We start from the raw sequence: 25,909 nt of genomic DNA, 5'->3' as shown, positions 1-25,909 counted from the left end.
CACATATTATTCTCTTGTGAATTATGGGACACTCAGCCACTAGTGGATAAGAATCTTGTTTTACCACCAACCGCTAATCTCTTGTGTCTCTATTATTCAGTTTTTAAGAAAAAAAAAACTCTTCTTAGCAATGTTTATAATAGGAAAAAAATTATTATTTCAGAAGAAATACATTTTTAAAAATATATGATTGTATTTTAATGGTATCACAATTTTTTCTAACTCCCATATACTACTGGAGAAGTTTGAAGCTTTCTTCTTGTGTGTGTCCACTGTTCTTCCTTACTTAAGGCAGTATATGTAAAGTGGCCAAGAATCAGATACATTATTTTTGTTATGATCATGCATGCAAGTAATGTGTCAATATAACATTGGCTAAAACTATAGGAAGTAATACCTTTCAAAATGATCAGAGTACACCCCCAAAAGTTCTCCCCTGACATCTTTCTTCATCGTCTATCTGCTTTTCTCTCCAAAAGGAAGGAGTCATCTTTGTTCAGGCATCATCTAGCGTCAGCATTTACTCCCTGGAGTGCTTAGGCCTCTTTCACTTAGGGTGAACTCCGCCAGCAGATCCGCTCGCTCAGCAGGGGATCTCTCCTCTGATCTCCAGTGAGCAGGCGGATGTCAGGTCCGTGCACCAGTGGCGAGCGGCGACCAGTGGTAATTTTTTTTGGGGGGGGGCGGCAAACAGTAACACCCCCCGGTTGGTCGGTCGGGTCTGGTGCACTTACCCCATCTATGGTGGGCAGCACTTCTCCCAGACTTCATCTGCTGTTTCCCATGCTCGTCAGCGACACCGGCTTTTCCTTCCCCTGCTCTTCACGGGCATCGCACCACTTTTGTTTCCTCCCTCCTCCTCTACAGCCAAGTGGGAATCTTCTTTTTTTGGCCAATCAGAAAATGGGTCTCAGACCTGCTTCTGATTGGCCGGATTGGGGTTCAGTGTTTCAATAGCGAATATTTATTTTCTGTTGTAACACCTGGGTGGGCTTCTGGCACAATGATCTGCGCCGCAAGCCCACCCTATTTTGAAGCCTAATTAGGTGCTTCAAAAAAAGTCCTGAAAGGGGCAGGTTACATTAATAGGGGGTGGTGGTGTTCAGTCAAAATAGCAGCTGTGGATAGAGCATGGGGGTGGTGGCCGTCGATAGAGGGGGTGGCGCTCAGGCGCCCCTAATTGATGGGCCACCACTGCCTTGTATGCTCCACTATGAAGAGCGGACACAGCCCTCTCTATGCGGTTGTTGATCTCTATGCGGTTGTTGGATGGAAACGGACTCCCTCTGACTGTCATCTGAGCAGATGCACCGGAAAGGATGAGGAATGAATCTCGATTGGTCTATTTTTAAGCGGACAGGATCGGATGTCGGTGGATGTTAGCAGACACGTGTCTGCTGACATCCACTGCTCCATAGAGGGCAATGGATAGTCCAATCAGGTCCTCCTGAAAAACTGACAGGCGGACCCGATCGGTCCATCAGTGTAAAAGGGGCCTCAGGCCTCGTACACACGACCGAGTTTCTCGGCAAAAACCAGCAAGAAACTTGCTGTTTTTTTTTTTTTGCCGAGGAAACCAGTCGTGTGTACATTTTTCGATGAGGAAACTGTCGAGGAACTCGACGAGCCAAAAAGAGAGCATGTTCTCTTTTTCCTCGACGGGAATGGAGAAAATTGGCACGTCGAGTTCCTCGACAGCCTAACAAGGCACTCGACGAGCAAAACGATGTGTTTCGCCCGTCGAGATCCTCGGTCGTGTGTACGAGGCCTTAGAGATGATGCAAATCCTGGTGCCTGTGCAGTTTTTAGCTTACAAGTGTCTGAAAAAGATCAGCCCCCTGCTGCAATTTCTTATCTTTTGACTTAAAATAGAGTTACAATTGGGGGGATTTACTAAAATTGGAGAGCAGAGACTGTGTGCACCTGTGCATAGTAACCAATCAGGTTCTAGGTTTTAGGCCCTGTTCACATCGGTGCGATTTGACTGGTCAAATTGCATGTCAAATCGCAGCCTGTTGCCAGCAATGGCACCATCCCAATCGGTGACTTTGCGGCACCACAGCGATTTCCAAAAGTCGTTCCTGCACTAATTTTGGCGACTTCAAGGACGACTTTTATAGACATCTGTGCATGAACCCGCTCAGGTGTCTCACAACTGTTCCCCAAAATCAGACTGAAATGCGGCTTTGAAATCATGCTAGTTCAAATGAAGTCGCACGATTTCAAAGCCGCATTCAATGTGAACAAGGGCTTATTGTCAAAACTTAATTGAACAATTTGAAGTTAGACGCTGATTGGAAGAAATGATTTCTTTTGCCTGCAGCAGAGTAATTACATTAACTAATTCTAGGCAAAGTCATTTTATTGGATTTCAAGAACTGCTTTTCGATGATAAAAAGTACAACTTTTTTGTAGTTGTGCCTTTGCTGCATAATTGATATGTCATAAATTAATGCAGATTCATTGAGTTATTGAAAGGTCTACTTTAAAAACAGCAGGAGAAGTTATGCACAATATGAAACGACAGCTTGGGGTTGGCAGCTGTAACATTTACCACATTATAAATGGGACGAATATTATCCCATTGACCCCATATGATCATAAAATACTAGGCACATTTAAAATGGACCTAAACTCAACACTAGTTCTTCTTTAACCATTTTGTACCCAGAGGATATTTAAAGCAGTATTAAACCCAAAAACAAAAATGTATAATAATGCAGCTCACCAATCCTTAAATGTGATGGCTGCGTTCATTTTCTTCTTTGCCCAGGTTCACACTGGGTGCGATTTCCTTCGATTTGAGATGCGATTTCACATGTGAAATCGCATCTCAAATCGGCGGCATTTGCCGCCAATTGTCGGCAATGACACCGTCCTAATCGGTGCGACGCCGCATCTGCGGCGCTGCACCGATTTCAAAAAGTAGTTCCTGTACTACTTTTTGCGATTTCGGGCCGCGATTTACATAGACATCTGTGCAGAAACCTGCACAGATGTCTCTTAAATCGCGGCCGAAATCGGGACTGCCGGCGGGAGTGAAATTGTGCGAGTTCAGCTGAACTCGCACGGCTTCACTCCCGCAGGCCAGTGTGAACCAGGGCTTAAGGATTTTTTTTCTTTATTTTCACCTGTTTATCTTGCCAGTAAGTCTATTGTTTTTCAACTTCCTTTAACAGACCAAGCTGTCCAGAAAAAGTGGCAGTTAGAAGGTTGAGACAAACAATTTAACACTGAGGCCTCGTACACACGACCGGTTTTCTCGGCAAAAACCAGCAAGAAAACTGCTGGCAGAGCTTTCTTGCCGAGAAAACCGTTTGTGTGTACGAGGCTTTCAGGTTTCTCGTCAGGAAATCTGTCCAGAATCTCGACGAGAAAAAAGGAGAACCTGTGCTCTTTTTTCTCGTCGAGATTCTTGTCGGCCTGTTTGTTTGTGTGTATACTTACCTGTCGCCGTGGAAACCCACGCATGCTCAAAATGACTTTGACGCAATAATAAAACACCCTGCTCGGTTTCTATTATACACTATCAGGTAAAAAAAAAAAAAAAAATGTATACGTATTTTAATGGTATAATTGTGTCAAACAGCCACAATGTTAAACCGAGAGCTATTTACAGGCTGCAGCGACCTCCGCAAGCTGAAAATATATTTGTTTTCCTGAATTAAACTTTTTTTTTTTGGATGTGATCATTATAATTCAATTACATAAACTATTCTAAATTCTTTCTTGATTAGGTGGGACAGAAGCTTTCTATCACCGCCATTACTAGTAAAAAAATAAAAATAATACAAATTCCAAGAATATATCCCCTATTTTTTAGACACTATGGGCCAGATTCACAAAAGAGATACGACGGCATATCTCCTGATACGCCGTCATATCTCTGTGATCCGCCCGTCCTAACTATGCGGCTGATTCATAGAATCAGTTACGCATAGATAGCCCTAAGATCCGACAGGTGTAATTGAATTAGACTGTCAGATCTTAGAGATGCAATTCTAGGCCGGCCGCTAGGTGGCGAGGCCATTGCGGTCGGCGTAGAATATGCAAATGACTAGTTATGGCGATTCCCGAACGTCCGCGCTGCCCATCGATCTAACTTTACGTCGTTTCCGTCGAGATACGCCACGTAAAATTAGGGCTGAGCCCTAGGTGTTCTAAGCCATGTTAAGTATGGCCGTCGTTCCCGTGTTGAAATTTAAAAAATCATGTCGTTTGCGTAAGTCGTCTGTGAACGGCGCTGGACACCATTTACGTTAACGTCTAAACAAATGACGTCTGTGCGACGTCATTTAGCGCAATGCACGTCGGGTAATTTACCCGACGGAGCATGCGCAGTACGTTCGGCGCGGGAACACGCCTAATTTAAATGGTGCCCGCCCCATTTGAATTGGGTGGGCTTGCGCCGAGCGCATTTACATTACACCGCCGCAAGTTTACAGGTAAGTGCTTTGTGAATCAGGCACTTACGCTGCAAACTTGCGGCGGTGTAACGTAAATGGATTACGTTACGCCGCTGCTGCGTAGCGGAAATGTATGTGAATCTGGCCCTATAACTTTTGTGCGAACCAATCAATATACGCTTATTGCCATTTTTTTACCCAAAATATGTAGATGAATACATATTGGCCTAAACTGATGAAGACATTTGTTTTTGTTTTTTATTTTAATTTGGGGATATTTATTACAGCAAAAAGTAAAAAATATATATATTTTTTGAAATTGTCGCTTTTTTTGTTTATAGCACAAAAAATAAAAACGCAGAGGTGATCAAATACCACCAAAAGAAAGTCTATTTGTGGAGAAAAAATGTACAATGTAGCACGACCGTGTAATTGTCAGTTAAAGTGATGCAGTGCCGTATCGCAAAAAAATTCCTGGTCATTAAGGGGGAAAATCTTCCGGTCTGTAAGTGGTTAAGCTTTGAAAAAAAAAAAAAATAGAAGCTGATTGGTTTCTATGGAGAGCTGCACCAGATTTTACACACTCCAGTTTTAGTAAATCAACCCCTGTGTGCTGGTTTCAGCAACTAACAGTCATGCAAACCTGTAGATTTACTTTTCTAAAATGTATTTAGGCTTCAGTGTATTTCACATGACTTTCATTACTGAAAGGCTCCAGAATAGTCTGCTATTACTAAAGTGAAAGAGTGCAACACTAAGAATCAAATGTTTAGTATTGACATATCAACATACTGTGATATATAAAATAAATTGTGATTAGCGTATACAAAAAACTGTAACATCTGATTGATGGTGTCTCTAAATAAAGTGCACTGTGCAAATTGTAAATCAACATTGGTAGTATAGCCCCATTGGTGATTAAAACATTAATCCATTAGTATATATTGATGGGAAGGAATCCAGGTTTGGAGGACTAAAGGAGTCATCGCCATGTGTGCATCCACCACCCAGGAGAGAAGATTAAATATGCTTACCAGAAGGTAGCATCAATCAGGCATGTGATATCAAAGTTCTGGATAGCGATTGGTGCAATTCCTCCTCCTCAGCTGAGCCACATCAGGAAACCTCCACCCGTCATGTGAGAATATGGATCAGGATGGCAATGTCCCAGATGGTAAAAGACCTCCTTCCACCACAGAACCGATGGTAGGTTTATGGTATGGTAGGCAGCATAAAAAAACAAACGCGTTTCGTCTACAAAGGCCAATTGGGGTATGATTTAGAGACACTATCAATCAGATCACAGTTTTTTTTGTATATGCTAATCACAATTTATTTGTATATCACAGTATGTTGATATGTCAATACTCAACATTTGTTTCTTAGTGTTGCACTGTTTTCACTTTATTCATTCACACACTTTTTATTAAGATTGTAGTGCTGGCTGCTATTGTTTATTTATGTGTATAGCACAGTATTTTTATATTAATTACTATAGTTCTATCACTGCTTTCTGCATATGCTCTGCTGAATGGAGCTTCAAAATAAAATCTTGTGTAGAACTGTATAGAGTTGGCAGGACTGAAGCTTTGGCTGTGCAAATCTTGACAACACATGCCAGTCAGTTTACAATTGCCTGTCATTCAAAGCCTTGTCTGTGTCCCACTTCACATGTACAACTGTACTTATCTCACAGAGGCACCATATCATAGCTGATTATGTTTATTGCCAGCCTCCAAATTTCCCATTATTATCACTGTCACTGACAAATAAAGGCCAGAATTTATCAGATTTTTCAAATGCAAATTATTTCAAGATGGAACCCTATGGGAGAGTATTTTCACACAATATACCTTCATGTCAATTTTTACCCAGGCAAAATATATATATATATATATTACAGGTAACACCATTATAGAACAACTGCACAAAATATATATTTAAAATATATATTTAAATGTATTTTCCTCCTGAATCATTTCTTCCAAGATGATGGGCTATCTAAAATGATCTTTTAGGCACCTGCTGTGTTTCCCATCTTCTCAATTCAGTTTTTTCTTATCCGGCTAATAATCTATTCATTATCACTCAAACTTTTAGCTTTGCGTTGCTAACGATCATTAATCATGGATATAATTCAATGACAGCGGGGTCATGTCCCACTAACAATGTACACCTTGTTTGCCTTAAAATGCTAATCACCCCTCTGAAAAATTAATGAGTGTCTAAAGATATTGATATTACACGTGTGATCTAATTGAAGCATATTCAAATAAACTTGGAAGGAAGGCGATACCCTTTATACAAGGTTGATTTTACTTTTAAACAGGAAGAAGAACGTATTTAATTTTTTGCAGTTATTTTGAATGTCTCCACCAAAAATTGGTGAAGATTATATAGAAATTGGATAAATATACTAATTTGTAAATGAAAAGTTATTTAAATGTATGGATGCCACTTTTGCAGCTAGTAACTTTAATAACAGTAAACCTCAATACAGTATAAAAGTGTAACTGAAACCTTTTTTTGCTTTTCACAGCGGTCAGAAGCTCTGAATGCCCGTCTCCACCTCCTGGCTTTTAGAATTCGTAAAGGACTAGTTGGTGGGAAGGGGTTAACTATTGTAAATTATCTCAGTTTCCCTTTTACTATGTCTCTAGACTTGACAGTTTCTCAAGATAGTTGACCACAACCACAAGTAGATTATTCCCCACAGGCTGGGCATTGTGGGTGGTAGGCCTTCCATTTAAACAATATTCTTACCAATATTTGGAAGCTCTGGTTCCTCAGTCTATTCCCAAATGTAGGGGTGACTTTGCCTGCAGCACCTATCTTTCCCTGCTCAGAACGGGCACTGTCCCTAACTACACTTCCCATTGAAGAACCCGCTTGTTGACTCAGATCACAATATACAGTATATAGCACTTCCTCTATAAAAAGGTCACTGACAACATCTTACAGGAATTCTGCATCCAAACAAACCCAAACTTTACCAAGATGGCCTAAGGAGTCCATAGCACAAGACAGACTAGTCCTAGGCTAAATTCCCCCTAGTGTCAATGTCAAAGGGGTAGTCACCTGACCAAGTTAGTGACTATATTGAACAGGGTAACAGGGTAGCTGACAGGGCCACATTTACAGGAACCTGTCCCTACTTGCTTAAAAAAGGTTAACGGGGGGGGGGGGCACTCGCGAGCAGCAAACTAAGATGGCCACATTGTAATCTCGCTCCTCGCCATCCGGACACATTGGCCTAGTTTTCCCGTGATTTTGAGGGCTCCCCTGGCTTCCCCTGCCTCTCCCCGACTTCCCGCAGTCCCGTGCGCTACATGAAGAAGAGGGCCACCCGTTCCTCCTGCGCCCACGTCCTTCTCGTCTGACGCCGCCATGGAAGCCCCGGCATCGAGTCCTGATCTCTTCCAGCTGCCCCCCCTCGAGAATGCGGTAAGTGGTGAGTCGGATGCGTCCTCGCACCAGCAGCATCCTCTCCGGGATGCCGAGCTCCTGGCACGATTTAAAACTATGCTACAAGCAGAACTCTCGGCGGCTACCACTAAACTTGCCACATACCTCACTTAAGAGATCAGGGAGTGTCAGGAAACTGTCACCAGACCCCGGCGTGTGCGCATGCGCACGCATACTGCTACACAACTTAGACAGCAGCAGCCATCTGTGCCTGTGCGCCGGCGAGTGCCAAAAGTGCAATGGCGCACATGTGCGCGACGGGTGCACGCGCATTGGTAGCGTGTGCGTGCACGTTAACACGGTTGTCGCCATTTTGCCTTTAAAAAGCCAGCAGCTGCACTAATACAGTGCTGTCTGATCTGCAGCTCTGTATCAGTGTTCTGAACCATTATCCGCTACCCCTGATACCTGAGCTCTTCCAAAAAGGTCTGCCATCATTTTCACCAAGTTGGATCTGAGGGGGGCCTACAATCTGGTTCGCATCCGAGACGGGGATGAGTGGAAAACAGCTTTTCGTACCCGATTCGGTCACTATGAATATTTGGTCATGCCTTTCGGTCTATACAATGCCCCTGCCACCTTCCAACACTTTATCAATGATGTATTCAGAGACTTTCTTGACATCTTTGTTATTGTTTATCTAGATGGCATTCTAGTCTTTTCCGGGTCGCTGGACAGACATCAGGAGCACGTCTGTAAAGTCCTAAGTAGCCTCCGCCTACACGAACTGCATGCAAAAGCGGAGAAATGCGAATTCGAGCAGCAAACCATCCAATTCCTGGGCATAGTGATCTCCCCTACGGGAATCAAGATGGATCCCCAAAAGGTAACTGCTATATTGGACTGGCCGGTACCCCTGGATAAGAAAGGAGTGCAACGTTTTGTGGGGTTTGCACATTTTTATAGAAGGTTCATCAAGGGGTTTTCTGCAATAATCACACCCATTACGCAGTTAACCAAACAGAATTCAAGCTTCCATTGGAACCCAGAGGCCCAAAAGGCCTCTGGGTTCCTAGAACCTAGAATATTTAAGATCCGCGAAACCATTGACACATCGACAGGCACGTTGGGCCCTTTTCTTCTCACACTTTTGTTTCCACATCACTTACCGTCCAGGATCAAAGAACATCGGATGCACTATAACGAATGCACGACAACCCCAAGGATATATCTGTTTCCGACACCATTTTACCAGCAGGTAACTTTCTACTCTTACAGACTGATCTATTCTCTCAAATTAGGGAGATATCTACAGACTCCTCCAAACCTCCTGATATCACCTTGACACCCAGGGACGGGTTATTCTGGAGAGGGAGCCAAATTTTCGTTCCGGGAAGCATTCAAGTGGAGGTCCTGAAGCTTCTTCATGACCACCCGCTGGCAGGGCACTTTGGAGTCTGCAAGACTCTTGAACTGGTATGTCGTACCTTCTGGTGGCCAGGCCTGGAAGAGTTCTGAAAATCATATGTCAGTGCATGCCCTATCTGTAACCAAAACAAGACAACGAGGAACCGAGCCTGGGGCTTACTTAAATCTCTACCTGTACCCGATAGACCATGGAAAATGACTGCCATGGATTTTATAGTAGAGCTTCCATGTTCCGAGGGGTGTACAGCAATTTTTGTGGTCGTAGACTGTCTGACTAAGATGGCCCATTTCCTTCCATTGAAGAACACCCCATCTGATGCTGAGACTGCCCGTGTCTTCATCAAGGAGATTGTCAGACTACATGGAGTTCCCTCAAACATCGTATCAGATAAGGGGGTCCAGTTCACTTCACGGTTTTGGAGAGCCCTCTGCTAGACCTTGAAAATTGAACTTGCTTTGTCCTCAGCTTATCATCCCATAACCAACGGGCAAACTGAGAGGACAAATCAAACCCTGGAACAGTACATTAGATGTTTCACGTCCTTTTCTCAAGATGATTGGGTTTCCCTACTGCCTTTAGCGGAGTTCGCCTATAATAATGCCAACCATTCGGCCACTGGGCAATCTCCCTTCTTTGCCAATTATGGCTTCAATCTAACATTTTTACCAGATTTTCTTCCAGAATCTTCAGTTCCGGCAGTACAGAGCTCGGTGGATTTTCTCAACCACAGCAACCAGGTGTTGCAGTAAGCAGTGACCAAAGCCCAAGCCGACAGCAATAAGTCCTTTGATAAGAAGAGGAGAGGGGAGCTGGACCTTCAACCGGGTGATCAGGTATGGCTTTCTACGAATAACCTCAGGTTGGCCTGTCTATCCAAAAAGTTGACACCCAAGTTCATGGGGCCCTTTCCAATAAGGAGAAGGATCAATGAGGTATCCTATGAACTGTCTTTACCTGACTCTCTTAAAGTGCATCCAGTATTTCACGTCTCTTTGTTGAAACCTGCAATTCCCGACTCCTTTCCTGACAGAGGGGCCAGACCACCTAGACCTGTTTGTGTCGATGGTTGTGAGGAATACGTGGTGGAGGCCATCCTTGATTGTAGGAAATGGCAAGGGCTCAACTCAACTCAATTCCTGATCAAATGGAAGGGGTACGGGCCGGAGGACAACTCCTGGGAACCAGAAGGTAACATCCATGCCAAAAGGTTAATCCGTGCCTTTTTTCTTGCCCACCCTGACAAAATAGCCCGACTAGGCATCCTGAGGCTGCCCCTTGGGGGGGGGGGCAATGTCAGGGACCTGTCACTAGACCCCGGGATGCGCACGCATACTGCTGCACAAGTTAGACAGCAGCAGCCATTTGTGCCTGTGCGCCGGCCAAATGTGCAATGGCGCGCACGTGCGCGATGGGTGCATCTGCATAGGGAGCGCGCACGTGCACGTTAACACTGGTTGGCGCCATTTTGCCTTTAAAAAGCCAGCAGCTGCACTAATACAGTGCTGTCTGATCTGCAGCTCTGTATCAGTGTTCTGAATCCCTGTCTAACCTGCTACCAGTATAGACCCGGCTCTGCCTGACTATCCGACCCTCTCCGATCCTCGACCCTTGGCTTGTTTGACCCTGCTCACCTTCTCTGACTAACCTGCTGCCAGACCTTTTGCCTGAACCTTTGACAACGCTTTAGCCCTCCGCATCAGCTACCTGATTTCCTGTTTGACCTGCAAACTAGGCTCTGACTACCAGGTACTTTCATACATAACAGGGAGCTTGGCTCCCGCACTAATGATCTTGAAGACAAGATGGATGCGGCTGCCACAGTGCTGGAGAATCATGAGCAGGACATTGCAGATCTCAAGAAGGCGTTAGAGGCTGCTCATCTCCGTTTTGAGGACTTCGAGAACAGGGCTTGTAGGGGCAATCTACGCCTCAGGGGTATCCCTGAGGCAATTACAGACCTCACTTCTACAGCAATGCCCCTGTTTCAAGAATTGGTGCCCGGCCTTCCCATTGATCGGCTGGAGTTCGATCGTATCCATCGCACGCTTGGCCCTAAGAAGGCTGATGGGCCACCCCGGGACATTGTGATAAAATTTACCTATTATTGCACTAAAGAGTGGCTAGAGATAAACCTGACCTAGTATTCCAGGGCAACCGCTACCACATTTTTACGGATCTTTCACAGTCCACAATCATGAAGAGGAGACAGATGAAACAGTACACCTCTGCATTGCTGGCCCACCAAATTCAATATCGCTGGGGTTTTTCCTTCAAGCTTTCTTTTTTTTACAAGGGCCGCACTCATATCTTGACCTCTCCGGGTGAAGCGCAGGTTATCCTGGAATCCCTTCGCCTCTTGACATCTAGTGAAGGAAACCGGGCCGTACCTGGGAAACGGCACAAAGTCGCAAGCCTTCCCGTCCACCCACCTCATCAACAACTGGCTCCCCACGCTCCGATCCGGGATGAGCATTGGAATTGTCTGTTAGTCTTTGTTTAACAGAGTCCCCTGGACAGCGGACTTCCTGATTTGAGTTTCCTACCATTCTCAGTAAATTACGGTAGGAGTGGAAACCCCATCTTCTTTGTTTCAACCTTGACCAACGTTTGGCCTCTTCAAATACCTTTTTTTCTTGAATTTTTGTCTATACCCTGCCTATGGGCGGGTGGACTGCCTTACCCTGGTAGGCTGGCTTGATTGCGGCCCATCTTTACCTGGATTCCATCTGGATGGCTTGTTACCAGTCTTGGCTTGCCTGTGTACCGCTGTCTTGGTTTTCGCATTCCAGTATAAAGCTACCTACCTTTTGAATTTAAGACACTCGAACCATGGTAGACACCTGATTGTATCTGTGCTTGAACTTTTATTTTTATTTTTTCATTTAAAGATGTTTATTAAGAATTTTGTAACAGAGTACAAGTATGTAAGTAAACAAAAGAAAGTAAAAGTAAAATAAAAAAAATAAAAAAATAAAGTAACAATAAGCAACAACAGGTAGAAGCACATAGTCAGAGTGAAAGTAGTTATGCATCCAAAGTTATTAGAAACGTATACATTCAGATATTCAGGCAGTATTAATGTTGCTAGTCCAGATATCCCACAGATTGTCGAATTTACTACATTTGAGTGAATTAATTGTTAAAAGTCGTTCGAATGTGTAATTTTGGTGGACTTTTCTAGTTACATCAGTAAAGCCTCGTACACACGGTCGGACATCAAACAAAACTTTCCCTTGGATTTTTGTCTGAAGGGAGTTGTCCGGTCACACCCATAGCATACACTAGCTCTGACTTTTTCGGCAACAAACACGAACGTAGTGACGTTTCAACGTACTGACGAGAGTTTAAAAGAGGAAGTTCAATTCTCCGGCATCACCCTTTGGGCTCCTTCTGCTAATTGAGAGTTAGTAGAGGTTTCGTCTGTGTGCATTCGCGATTTTCAGTTTCGTGCAATTTTGTTCGTTTCTGAACGTCCGTTCGTCAAGCAGACATGTTGCGCAATGGGGTTGTGCTAACTTGACCCACAAAAAAATATATAAAAATATGTTTGATTCATATAACCAAAATACACTAATCCAAAGTAAAGACATTTGTTTTTACTCTGTCAGTATCACCAGCAAAGAAGCTTTTAGTATTATTACATTGTAAAGAAGAAGAGAATGTAGGCTGCTTTTCTTGATTTCAGAACTTGCGCGTCACGAATGTGCTCTTTCAAATACGAACGCTAGTTCTACCAGACGGAACACTTCCGGCTGGTCTTTGCTTCTGAGAATACGCGTTTGTACTTTGTGCAAAAGTCCGATTGCTTGCTGTACACACGGTCGGACTAGGCACCATCAGACTTTTGTTGACATAAAGTTTGTCCGTTTGCAGACCGAACTTTTTGTCCGATGAAACCCGAAAAAGTTTATCCGTCTGACTATTTTGAAAACTTGCTAATTTTGAAGTTTGTTGGCAAAAAGTCCGACCGTGTGTACGGGCCTTTAGATTAGCTACATGGGTGTTTTTCCAAATTTGAAGTATTAAGGACCTAGCAGCTAGTAGTATGTGGGATACCACAGGCCTCATGGTGTACGAAAAGTTTTCAAGACCAATGTGCAGTATGGCTAGTGATGGGTTGGGGGGGGTGTGAGTATACCGTAATGGATGAAATGAGTTTAAATACTTGATTCCAGAGGCTAGTTAAGCTGGGGCATTCCCCGACATGTGAAGGAGGTGGCCTTTATGTCCGCATTCTCTTCAGCATAGAGGCAAGGAGTTGGGAAACATTTTTGCGATCCTACAGGGTGTATATTGCCAACGATTTATAATTTTATCATTAATTCCCAATGGTTAATACAGTGTGATGTGTGCTGTACAGTTTGAAACGCAAACTTCCATTGTTCATCTGTAGTATTAATGCCTAGATCTGTGTCCCATTCATGTGTACAACCGATTATTTAAATACCTTTTTGTTTTGCAGTAGATTATAATATAGTGATATACCCTTATTGTGTAGAGTGCCACTTGTGAGGTGTTGCCAAACTACAGTCGGAAGGTGAGTCATAGAGGGTGGGTTCGTTCGCATAAAGTGAGCCACTCGCATGCACGTGAAAAGCATGTGATTAGGCATATTAAATTCCCTCTTTAACCACTTAAGGACCAGCCCATGTACATATACGTCGACAATATGGCACGTACAGGCACATGGGCGTATGGGTACGTCCTCGCCTATTAGCGGGTGGGGGGTCCGATCGGGACCCCCCCCGCTACATGCGGCGGTCGGGTCCGCTCGGGGAGCGATCCGGGACCACGGCGCGGCTATTTGTTTATAGCCGCTCCGTCGCGATCGCTCCCCGGAGCTGAAGAACGAGGAGAGCCGTGTGTAAACACGGCTTCCCCGTCCTTCACTATGGCGGCGCATCGATCGCGTCATTCCCTTTATAGGGAAGACACGATCGATGACGTCATTCCTACAGCCACACCCCCAAACAGTTGTAAACACATACTAGGTGCACCCTAACTCCTACAGCGCCACCTGTGGTTAACTCCCAAACTGCAACTGTCATTTTCACAATAAAGAATGCAATTTAAATGCATTTTTTGCTGTGAAAATGACAATGGTCCCAAAAATGTGTCAAAATTGTCCGAAGTGTCCGCCATAATGTCGCAGTCACGAAAAAAATTGCTGATCGCCGCCATTAGTAGTAAAAAAAAAATAAAAAATAAAAATGCAATAAAACTATCCCCTATTTTGTAAACACTATAAATTTTGCGCAAACCAATCGATAAACGCTTATTGCGATTTTTTTTACTAAAAATAGGTAGAAGAATACGTATCGGCCTAAACTGAGGAAAAAAAATGTTTTTATATATGTTTTTGGGGGATATTTATTACAGCAAAAAGTAAAAAATATTGCTTTTTTTTCAAAATTGTCGCTCTATTTTTGTTTATAGCGCAAAAACTAAAAACCGCAGATGTGATCAAATACCACCAAAAGAAAGCTCTATTTGTGGGGAAAAAAGGACGCCAATTTTGTTTGGGAGCCACGTCGCACGACCGCGCAATTGTCTGTTAAAGCGACGCAGTCCCGAACTGTAAAAACACCTTGGGTCTTTAGGCTGCATATTGGTCCGGGGCTTAAGTGGTTAAACAGTCCAGGGATTTCGGGCATTTATTTTGGAGCAGGTCTTGCACCGTGGTTATCCCATGGGATGGGAATGATTTTAAGGACAACATTGGTATATTAGCTTTAATTATGCTTAGAGGGAGTTTGAAGTCTATCTCTTTGCAATTGCTAAGTTGGCGGGTGAGGAGGAATCTCCAAGCCTGCAGTGAGATGGAGATAGTGGGGGAAGTTTTCCTGGTGTCCCAGGGTATCCAAGAGTCTCCCATAAGGACCGCTGGGAGATCTGGTATAGGAGCTAGGGATGTTTCAATTTCCACCCAAAGCGGTATGTCAGTGGAGGAAAACCAGCATTTAAATTGGTCGAGTCTAGTTGCCCACATGTAATCATCATGGATATCGATTAGTCCCGCTCCCCTGTGCTTTTGTGGGGAATTAGGTTAGTCCGTCAGCATCTGACTTTCTTCTTGCCCCATAAGAGTTTCCATTGAAGATTAGAGAGGGCCAGTAGGCATTGTGCTGGGATGGCCATCGGGAGCACCCTGAAAATGTATAAGATCTGTGGTAAGATAAGCATTTTAAATGCTGCCAATCTACCCATCCAGGATAGTTCATTTTTGGCTATTTTACTAGTTTGGGTTTCTATTTTGCTAAGAATGGGTTTTAGGTTAGAAACCACTAGTGAGATAGTGGTACTAGTTAGGATGATGCCTAAATATAGTAGACCCTTTTCAGTCCATGAGTATGGAAGTGATACGTCGGGCACCGTATCCTTGATTTATTCCTCCCTTAACTCGGGGGGACTCCAGCCTCCCTATCGTGTGTCCTAAACTGGGAACAGGACTTATCCTATATTGACCTAGCAGATTGGAGCAAGACCTGGTCTAGTATTGCGAAATGTTCTTTCAACACAGCTACCCTAGAGGCAGCCTATAAGGTACTCCTCTGTTGGTATTGGGTCCCATCCCGTATCGCTAAATCAAACCCATCCTACAGTGACAGATGTTTCAGGGGTTGTGGTCAGCGTGGAGACGAACTTCATACCTGGTGGTCCTGCCCCCGCTTTGTGTAATTCTGGTCAAGGGTATTTGGCCTTTTGTCCTCCTTCTTCCATTTATCCCTGCATAAGGATGCAAAATTGGCCTTACTTCACTGCCCGATTCCAGGCCTTTTTTCCCAACAGCAGAAGCTGGCCACTTATTTGTTTATCGATGCGAAGCGCGTAATAACAAGGACCTGGAAAAAGCCGTTTCTCGTTTGCGGAGGTGAAGAGCATATTGACGACTCTCATGATTAACGAGAAGATGGCTAGTATTCTTCATGTTACCCATTCCAAGTTCCTCAAGGTTTGGGGCCTGTGGTGGTCCTATGCTCTTTCCACCCTGCATCCGTTCAGCCTAGGTATTGCTAACTGACTCCCCTACCCTCCCGACCTGGGGGTCCCTCTCCCTCTCTTTTTCCCACAATTTAGTGGATTACTCCACGCATTAATGCTCAGTTACTTTTCGTTGACCCCCGGCCTGGGCCGGAGGCTATTATTGCTTGGTTTTTCCCACTATTGTATATGCCCTTTAATGTGCACTTTCCAACTGTGCCATGTTATGTTCCTTGTCTATACCCCCTGCGTGGGATTATTGCAGCGGTTCTTATTTCTTGAAAACTCCTAAGAAAAAAGATTGTACCAGAAAAAAGGTTAACGGTAAAAGGCCAATACCCAACACTCCCTTACATTTACCCTTTTGTTTTGAAACTTATTATTAAAGCTGACCTTCTCATTACATTTTTGCAGCCAATCTTTTTTTAACTAAATATTTTGCTTTCCCTTATTTGCAACCATATGAGCTCTCAGTTTCCAGCTTTAATGCAGAGTTTCACGTTTGGTGGAATACTGTACATGAAGATATTCCAGATTTCTGCATATCTAAAGGCGTAGGTCATCATTTATTTTTATAATACTTACCATGCATCTGTAGTGAAAACAGAACCCTCCACTTGGAACCCACTTGGAAAAAAAGTCAGTGAGGTTGATTTACTAAAACAGAAAGGTGCATAATCGGGTGTATGGTAGCCAATCAGCTTCTAACTTCAGCTTAATCACTTAAGCTTTGTCAAAAACATGGATGATGATTGGTTTCTATGCAGAGCTTCACCAGATTTTGCACTCTCTAGTTTTAGTAAATCAACCCTAGTATGTGCACTGAGTTGGCCTAGCTCAGTATCCACAGAACCAAAGCAGGAAGGTATAATATAGCTACCCTGGAGGGGATTTTTTCCTCCACAAAAGTGAAGTTTCGCTTTAAGATAAGATTAGCAGCATGTAGTGTCCATAGAGTAAGTACATCATGTTGGGTTTATTATTCATGTGGCTTCCTTGTTCACTATTTAATGATTGATAATTTTGGGGTAAAAAGTGCAATTTTATTTTCAAAAGCCAACAAATGTTCATGGATGAAAAAAGCCTTCAATGCAACGATTATTTAAAATGGCCGATTTCAAACAAGGTAAATACTCCCATTTGTGCTCTGCGGGGTACTGCTGTTAACTGCTATTAAGAGCTGTTAACCGGGTGTTGCTATTAGAGTAATTTTCAGCCAGAGGATATATATATATATTTATATTTCTTTTCTATAATATGGATATCTTACCTGGCTGTCCCTACACATTGATAGTGCTTAGAATATATTCTTGATAAAGTAAATTAACCCATAAAATCCTTAAAAAATATTCTGTGTGTATAGACAAAGTCTTAAAGGGAATGTATTGTTTTTTTGTATATTATTTTTATCACGTTCAGCACTAAAAATATAGGGCCAGATTCAGATACAATTACGTTGCTCCACGGCAGCGTAACGTATCTGATTTACGTTACACCGCCGTAGGTTTACAGCGTAAGTGCCTGATTCTCAATACTCTTACCTGTAAACTTGCGGCGGTGTAACATAAATGCGCTTCGCGCAAGCCTGCCCAATTCAAATGGGGCGGGCACCATTTAAATTAGGCGCGTTCCCGCGCCGAACGTGCTGCGCATGCTCCGTCGGGTAAATTACCCGACGTGCATTGCGCTAAATGACGTCACATGGACGTCATTTGTTTCATTGTTAACGTAAATGGCGTCCAGCGCCATTCACGGACGACTTACGCAAACGACGTGGTTTTTTAAATTTAGACGTGGGAACGACGGCCATACTTAACATGGCTTAAAACAACTAGGGCTCAGCCCTAATTTTACGTGGCGTTACTCGACGGAAACTACGTAAAGTTAGATCGACGGGCAGCGCGGACGTTCGGGGATCGCCGTAACTAGTCATTTGCATATTCTACGCCGACCGCAATGGCCTCGCCACCTAGCGGCCGGCCTAGAATTGCATCCTTAAGATCCGACAGTGTAATTCAATTACACCTGTCGGATCTTAGGGCTAGCTATGCGTAACTGATTCTATTAATCAGTCGCATAGTTAGGATGGCCGCAACACAGAGATACGACGGCGTATCAGGAGATACGCCGTCGTATCTCTTTTGTGAATCTGGCCCATATTTCTTAATAATTGAAGCATTATTATGGCCCTTCAAGAAAACCTGGGAAATTCAAACATAATTTTACCTAGTTGAGGCAAATCTCTTATTTTCTTGGAAAAGTCTAGCATTATCCCACCCTCTCCCGTCTTTCTTATTGGTCTGTTAGAAGGACTAAAGAATAAAGACCAATAGACTGCCAAGTGCTGAAACCAGCTAAAATTTTACAGTCAAAGTTTGCATACAACTTCAGCTGCCTATATCTCTGGATCTATTAATCTTTTGCCATGCTGTAAAATCTGCTTATACATTTTTTAATATCAACATCATCATATTATTAATTTGAATTGGCCAGGATTTAAGTTTACATCACACCTATAAAGGGAACACTTACAAACCAAATCTCCTCTACCCTCCTTCCTCATTGTATTATATTTATTAGTACGGCACAGATGAGGTGTTATGTTCCAGAAAACATAGGGCTACTATTGTCAAAATAATTGTAGCACCCTCCTGCATAGGCTTCGATTTTAAATAAATTTAGTTTTCTTTATGTGACTCCTTTGTAGTCATTAGAACAACGGTTAATTTATTTAGGTTGCTCTGGACTTCATGGGCTACAGGCTTGACTACTCTCCCTGCCTTCTGGAGGCTTCTAGAACATAGAGAGTGGAGAGTCAAATATATAGCTTAATATTTATTGAGTACCAGCCAATCCCTGGGAGGGGTGGCAGAGTAAGTAGCTGGAGAGGCTGATAAATAGCATGAACTCCAGAGTAGTGGGGTCTTCCTGTAGAAGGAATTGCACCGGTTTGTGTGGGTGGGACTTTCTGGATAAAAGTCCTACCAAGTCTAGTTGCTGTCCATCAAGGTCCTGGCATTGCTGGGGGCCTACATCTAAGGATATCTTCAACACCCTGAGCTTCACCTGATCTAGTCTGCAGAATCTCATTAGAAAGCACCTGGAGGTAGCTGAATGGGCACAGCTTTTCCCTGGCCTCATGAGTACTGACTGTTCCACAAGATCCTGGTGAATGAGTGCTATTGGCATGTCTGAGCCAAGTAGTTCTTCTTTCAAGGGGTCCCTGCCTCTGGCCTTTCCCCTAGTCACTCCAAAAGGAAATTCTAAAGTGTACCAGAAGATTTGCTTCTGAGGATTGTAACAGGGAAAAGTTTCACCTTATAGTCTGGAGTATCCCATACGCCCCCATTGTTCAAGTTTTAAAACAATAAATCACCAAAAAAAAACATTCTTCTAGACTGCTCCTTGTGTCAGTGTGCTTGAACTGCGCTCTGTGGGTGATGGCAGCCTCTGAACTAGTAAGAGAGAACTTTTATCATTATCAACAACCAGTAGCCTCTTGGGGGTATTGCTACATTATGTAGAGTGATATCACAATTTTCGGGGGGAAGCAAACATATTGAAAAATAAAAAATAAATAAAAACATCAATTGCAGCCTCACTGTGCCATCAAACACAGCCAATGTACCATCAAGCGCAGCCACTGTGCCCATAAAATGCAGCCACTGTGCCCATGAAACACAGCCACTGTGCCCATCAAATGCAGCCACTGTGCACATCAAACGCAGCCACTGTGCCATAAAACACAGCCACTGTGCCATCAAACGCTGCCACTGTGCCCATCAAATGCAGCCACTGTGCCCATCAAATGCTACCAGTGTGCCATCAAATGCTCCCACTGTGCCCATCGAATGCTGCCACTGTGCCAATTGAGTGCTGTCACTGTGCCCAGCTTATGCTGTCATTAGATGGGCAGCATTAGATTGGCACAGTGGCACAGTAGTTCTGGTCTGGGGGTCCCCAATGCATTCTCATAATTTGCAGGGATCTCCTCTTACTTCCTGTTTGGTTTTGGGACAGGAAGTGAAGGGAAATCTCTGCAATAGGACAGAAATGGCAAAAACATTTTTTTACGGGTTATAACCCTCTCTTACTCTATGCAAAATAAAAAAATACAATTTTGCCTACTGTTCTACTTTCATTCTTGTAGTGATAGTATTCGGTATACAAACTCCTTTTTTATTTTAGTTTCTGATGGGCATTTGATGCCTTCCCATTGACTGATCAGTGCAAGAAAAATGACCAGTGGATGAAAAGTGGAAGAAAAATGCATCCCTTTTTTTAAATGCTTTTTGCTGCATTTTTGGCGCATTTTTGGTGCTGGTCTAAATGGCCCTTTAACACTGATCAGTTTTTGATGGGCTTTGTTTTAGGTGCGAAAAATTAAAGGGGTTGTAAAGGTTTGTTTTTTATTTTCTAAATAGGTTCCTTTAAAGGGGTTGTAAAGACAAAAATATTTTCCTCTTTAAATTAAAGTCTGACAGTAGCTGATAAAGTAAAAAGTAATGTTTTGCATTATAACTTGTTTGATACCTGTTGAAATTGAGCTGTTTTATTCACCTCCAGCACTCCTGAATCGTTATTCTCACTGACTTCCTGGTTTGCGGTGCGCATTCATTCTTGCTACATCACGGCCTAATGGGAACTACAGTTCCCATTAGGCTTAGCCTCCATGCCTGTGAGGGATAAGAGAGCATCTTCATGCAGGGCTGTAGTCATAGGGAGGGGGTGAGCACATTCCGCTTTCCACCATGCAAAACAGCTCAGATGCTGGTGGAAAGCAAGAAGAGGAGAGACAGGAAATGGCATTTTCAAACCTGGATTACTGTATTTTGGAGGTCAAAAGGAAAAACGAGGTAAGTGATATTTAAATGCTCTTGCTTACAGCAATCAATTGATCTAAAAAAAAAAACGAACCTTTAGTGTTCCTTTAAGCTAGTGCATTGTTGGTTCACTTACCTTTTCCTTTGATTTCCCTTCTAAATGTTTTTTTTCTTTGTTTTCTTTGTCTGAATTTCTCACTTCCTGTTCCTCCTTAGTAAGCTTTTCTGGCTGACTAACCCCCAGCCAGAACGGCTCGGATGATGATGGAAAGCTTACTGAGGAGAAAGAGGAAGTGAGAAATTCAGACAAAGAAAAAAAACATTTAGGAGGGAAATCGAAGGAAAAGGTAAGTGAACCAACAATGCACTAGCTTAAAGGAACCTATTTAGAAAATAAAAAAACTAACCTTTACAACCCCTTTAAATTTAAAGGGATGCATTCTTCTTCCGCTTTTTTTAACCAAACAACTGAACATAAACTAATCAGCTTGAAAGCGGTCTTACAGGGGTTGGTACAAGCCATATAGAACTGCTGAGGGGTGAAGGTCATCTTTTTATCATGTTCACGGGGTGACAATGCTGATGCATGATTTCAGAATGAACAGTATTGTCCCCCTTTTTAAGTAATAGAAACAGAATTAATCTACTGGCAGGACCAGCAAGGAATAAAGGGGTAGATTCACAGACAAGATATGACGGCGTATCTCCAGATACGCCGTCGTATCTCTGAGTCCGGCCGGTCGTATCAATGCGCCTGATTCATAGAATCAGTTACGCATAGATTTCTATTAGATCCGACCGGCGTAAGTCTCTTACGCCGTCGGATCGTAACTGCATTTTTCCGCTGACCGCTAGGGGCTTGTATGCTGATTTACGCATGTAAATCAGCAAGATACGCAAAATCACGAATGTACGCCCGGCCGACACAGTACATTTACGCCGTTTACGGCGTATAGTTACCCCTGCTATATGGTGGCGTAAGTGGGGCGTACCAATGTTAAGTATGGCCGTCCTTCCCGCGTCGAATTTTGAATTTTTTACATTGTTTGCGTAATTCGTCCGGGAATGGGGCTGGACGTCATTTGTGTTCCGGTCGAAACAAATGACGTCCTTGCGGCGTACTTTGGAGCAATGCACACTGTGAAATTCCACTGACGGCGCATGCGCCGTTCGGGAAAAATGTCAATCACGTCGGGTCAAGCCTAATTTACATAACACACGCCCACCTCTTCACTATTTGAATTAGGCGGGCTTACGCCGGCCTATTTACGCTACGCCGCCGCAACTTTCTTTTAAGAATACGGCACTTGCCTGTAAAAGTTGCGGAGGTGTAACGTAAATAGGATACGTTACGCCAGCACAAAGAAACGCTGAACTACGTGAATCTACCCCAAAGTATGTTATCAAGCTGTCTAACAAAAGTTACAGTTAGGGCCCTATAGTAAAACCGCTTAGATTGTAAGCTTTAACGAGCAGGGTCCTCTGATTCCTGTTGTACTAAATTTTATTGCAACTGTAATATCTGCCTTAATTTTGGAAAGCGCTGTGCAAACTGTTGGTGCTATATAAATCCTGTATACAGTAAAACCTTGGACTGCGAGCATAATTTGTTCCGGAAAAATACTTGTAATCCAAAGCACTGTATATCAAAGCAAATTTCCCCATAAGAAATAATGGAAGCTCAGAACTTTGATAACTAGTAATGCTAGCAGTCTGGCAGGGGTGTGTGAATCACAGGTTCCCTGAGCAGAATAATAAACCTTTTTAGGCAGATAAAGAGTATCGATGATATCGATATTTTGGTTGTGTATTTTGCTTTCATGGAGTTCAGCTATTAACAAACTTTTTTTTTATTGTTACAGAGAGAAATATGAAGAACCAAATGATCAAGACTAAAGCTATTTCCTATGGACTGCCAATGGCATTTAAGAGACAAGCATAACTCTGGCCAATACAATTACTCCGACCACTGTATTAGCAACTCTGAGCCGCTACAATAGCCCAATGGGATTCCATAACCATGCAGCTGTTTACTGACTAAGCTGGAATTTTCAATTTGCAGGGAATCAAGGAATGATCTGTGAAATACAAATAGCTATAGCAACCAATCAGATATCAATTTACTGTAGTTATGTCAACAAGAGACAACTTTTGTTTGGTTGCTGCATTGCTGCCCTTTCCTGTTTGACTTACTGATTACTCATACATATGGGTGTTTGTTGCATGTGTATATTTCCTTCCTACAAGATTGTAGACGTGTTCTGACGTTTTGTTTGCCTGTGTTGCTGTGTGCTTTTGTTTTTACATTGCATTTATGCAAAACAGGAATTTGAAGCTAAAGACCTTCTAAAAAACAATTTAGATGGGTTTGTGATATTGCATACGGCTTAGTTTAATTTGTTCAGGGATATTTAGGGACATGTGATTGCACAATAGTGTTGTCTCTTTAAGGCTCCGTTCGTATCTGGCGATTTGGGATCGTGGGCAGAATCTCCACGTGAATAGGGCCTAACACAAGGGAACGCACTGCCTACTAAGACAGAACTCACCAGGCTTGTGGCCATTTCTTTGGATGAAGGATGACTGTTCTCTAAATATTTTCCACTGTTCTTTCAAAAAGCACACTTTTTATTATACATATTGGTGCAGTTATGCATATGATCTTTTTATTTGTTTTGTATATTGTTTCTTGTACAATGGTCAGTACTAGAATAATAACAATACATATCAAATGTTGCATATAATAATTCTGTACTTTCATATTCAGCCAACAGTTGGAGCTCTTGGCTTCTTTTTTCATGTTTCCATGTCTCTGCTTTGTTGATAAAATAAAAGCCTGTTTGAAAAGCTCCATATCTCAAGCTTGGGAATCCTTTATATTGAATGCACCCCATGTTAAATATTTGAAACTATACACAAAGAAATGAAGTTGCGCTAGGGTTTTCAGTTAATCGCCTATTTCAATAAAAGCTGCTGACACAATATTGCTGGAAAACAATATAAAATATGACTCAAAAAACTACAAAGTGCAGCTCCAAAATTAGGGAGCCTTAATTGTGTTACAAACAAAAGGCTTGCCAAATAGTTCTTACTGCAAGAGAAAATTAGTACACAACAGAGTCTTTATGAAGGTTATCTTGAGACTGCTTGGAAACTTGAGTGGAGTGCAGCAAAGGGAAACCCATCACCTTTGCCTGATCACACTGCCTCTTACCATCACAATTTGACCTTCTCAAAGGAAAGGTCAATTAATGCAGTATGGGTTATTCTGATCAATGGAACCTTTAGTGAAGATGGTCCCCCAACCTCCTCTCAGACCAACACACTCCCTATCTCCCTAACTCCCAGGTTAAGCAGGAAAGAGCAAAGGATGCATCTCATAGTGTAGTACTATCACCATTTATTAAGTAAAAAGTAATAAACCCACATAGGTATGAATAAAAACCACATGTCTGTTGATAACTTCCTAGTTTGCAGTGGTGAGTCTACAGCAAGAACTCTGCAAGTCTACAGCATTAAAATTCAGCCATAGTGCCCCCTGTGGTGGGATGACTATTGCACAACATAACTGAACCGGACTTGAAGAATGTTTTCAAAGAAAGTTGATCTGTAATCATGCAATGAGGACTTGCTGCAATTGTGTAACAAACTTGTGAAGCCTGACAAGTTTAGCAATAGATTAGCAAGTCATTTTCAAACTTGCAGCACAATTTCTTGCTATCTGGGTACACATTCTTGAAAAATACCAATGGCTTTAAAATAGTTTCAAGTGATTTTGACATTAGAAAAAATACTGCTGGTAGAAAGGTGTGGGTAGTGAGTTTCTTGCACACTAGCCATTCATTTGAAGTACTCGTCTTTTGCTGAATGGTGGTCCATTCTAACTGCCCCTTCCAGCCTCTAGGAACAAAGTTCAAAGTGGAGTTTTTTAGGTAACTAACCAGAAACCATCTTGCGCTGGAAAGAGTTTTAATTGATTGCTATGGATTACTAAAGTTTACATTACTTATTGAATAAGTCTGTCACATGCCAATGTGAGTGCGCTCATTATAATTTTTTGACAATAAATAGCGGATTGTGTTTTACGATATGAAGCCTTCCTTTCTGTTTTTGACATGTTGGGAAATGGTCTGGAACTGTGAGAACCTCTCATGACTTATTCACTAACACATTAATGAAGGCAGTGGATCCATTAAAGTGGTTGTAAACTCTGTTACACCACTTTTACCTGTAGGTACCTTGAATTTCTCCTAAACTTGCACAGTTTAGGAGATATTCAGTATATGCCCTGCTTCCGACATCATCGGCACATACGCACTGAAGAAATGGGCCGCTGGTGCCATTTCTTCATTAGCTGTGTCATGACTGACAGCTCGCACGCGCCCGAAGTAACCCCGGTGGAAGATGTCCGCGCTGTACTCTTAGAGCCAACGCCGGTCCAGACCATCTTTTTAAGGTAAGTATTTTATAAAGAGCTAGCGTGCTATGCATACTTGCTCATTATGTCTTTGTCTTGCAGGGTATTTTTTTTTCGAGGTTTACAACCTCTTTAACCTCTCTGACGGTAATCCCGAGTGTGACTCTGGGTTAATTTTCATTACCATTAGCGGTAACCCTGGGTCACACTGCTTTGAAGAATCTTGGTACAGGTAACTTACCTTGTCCCCAGAATCCTGTGATGTCTCCCCTGTGTCCTCCGCCGGATCCTCCACCGGATGCTCTGTGTTTCGGCTCTGTTCCCTGCGAGAGCCGCAACGCATGGGTGTGGAGCCGACGGCAAATTTTAAAAGTTAAAAAAACAATACACATACAGTACACTGTAATCTGTAAGATTACATTACTGTATCAAGTCATTTCACGTCCCT

General features: G+C 42.8%; 1 protein-coding gene across 3 annotated transcripts in view; it reads left to right on the top strand.

The window, feature by feature from the left end:
* GPD2 (glycerol-3-phosphate dehydrogenase 2) overlaps positions 1-23,894 on the top strand; it is a 294,667-nt gene extending 270,773 nt beyond the window's left edge. For all 3 annotated transcript variants that reach the window (XM_040357935.1, XM_040357937.1, XM_040357936.1), the window contains exon 18: positions 22,907-23,894. In XM_040357935.1, coding sequence (XP_040213869.1) covers positions 22,907-22,940 — 34 coding nt within the window. In that variant the 3' untranslated portion in view covers positions 22,941-23,894. The remainder of the gene's footprint in view (positions 1-22,906) is intronic.
* Positions 23,895-25,909: the final 2,015 nt, after the last annotated feature.

The sequence above is a fragment of the Rana temporaria genome, chromosome 6, assembly GCF_905171775.1.
Source record: "Rana temporaria chromosome 6, aRanTem1.1, whole genome shotgun sequence".
Taxonomy (NCBI): Eukaryota; Metazoa; Chordata; class Amphibia; order Anura; family Ranidae; genus Rana; species Rana temporaria.
This window is presented reverse-complemented; position numbering and strand designations above follow the sequence as displayed.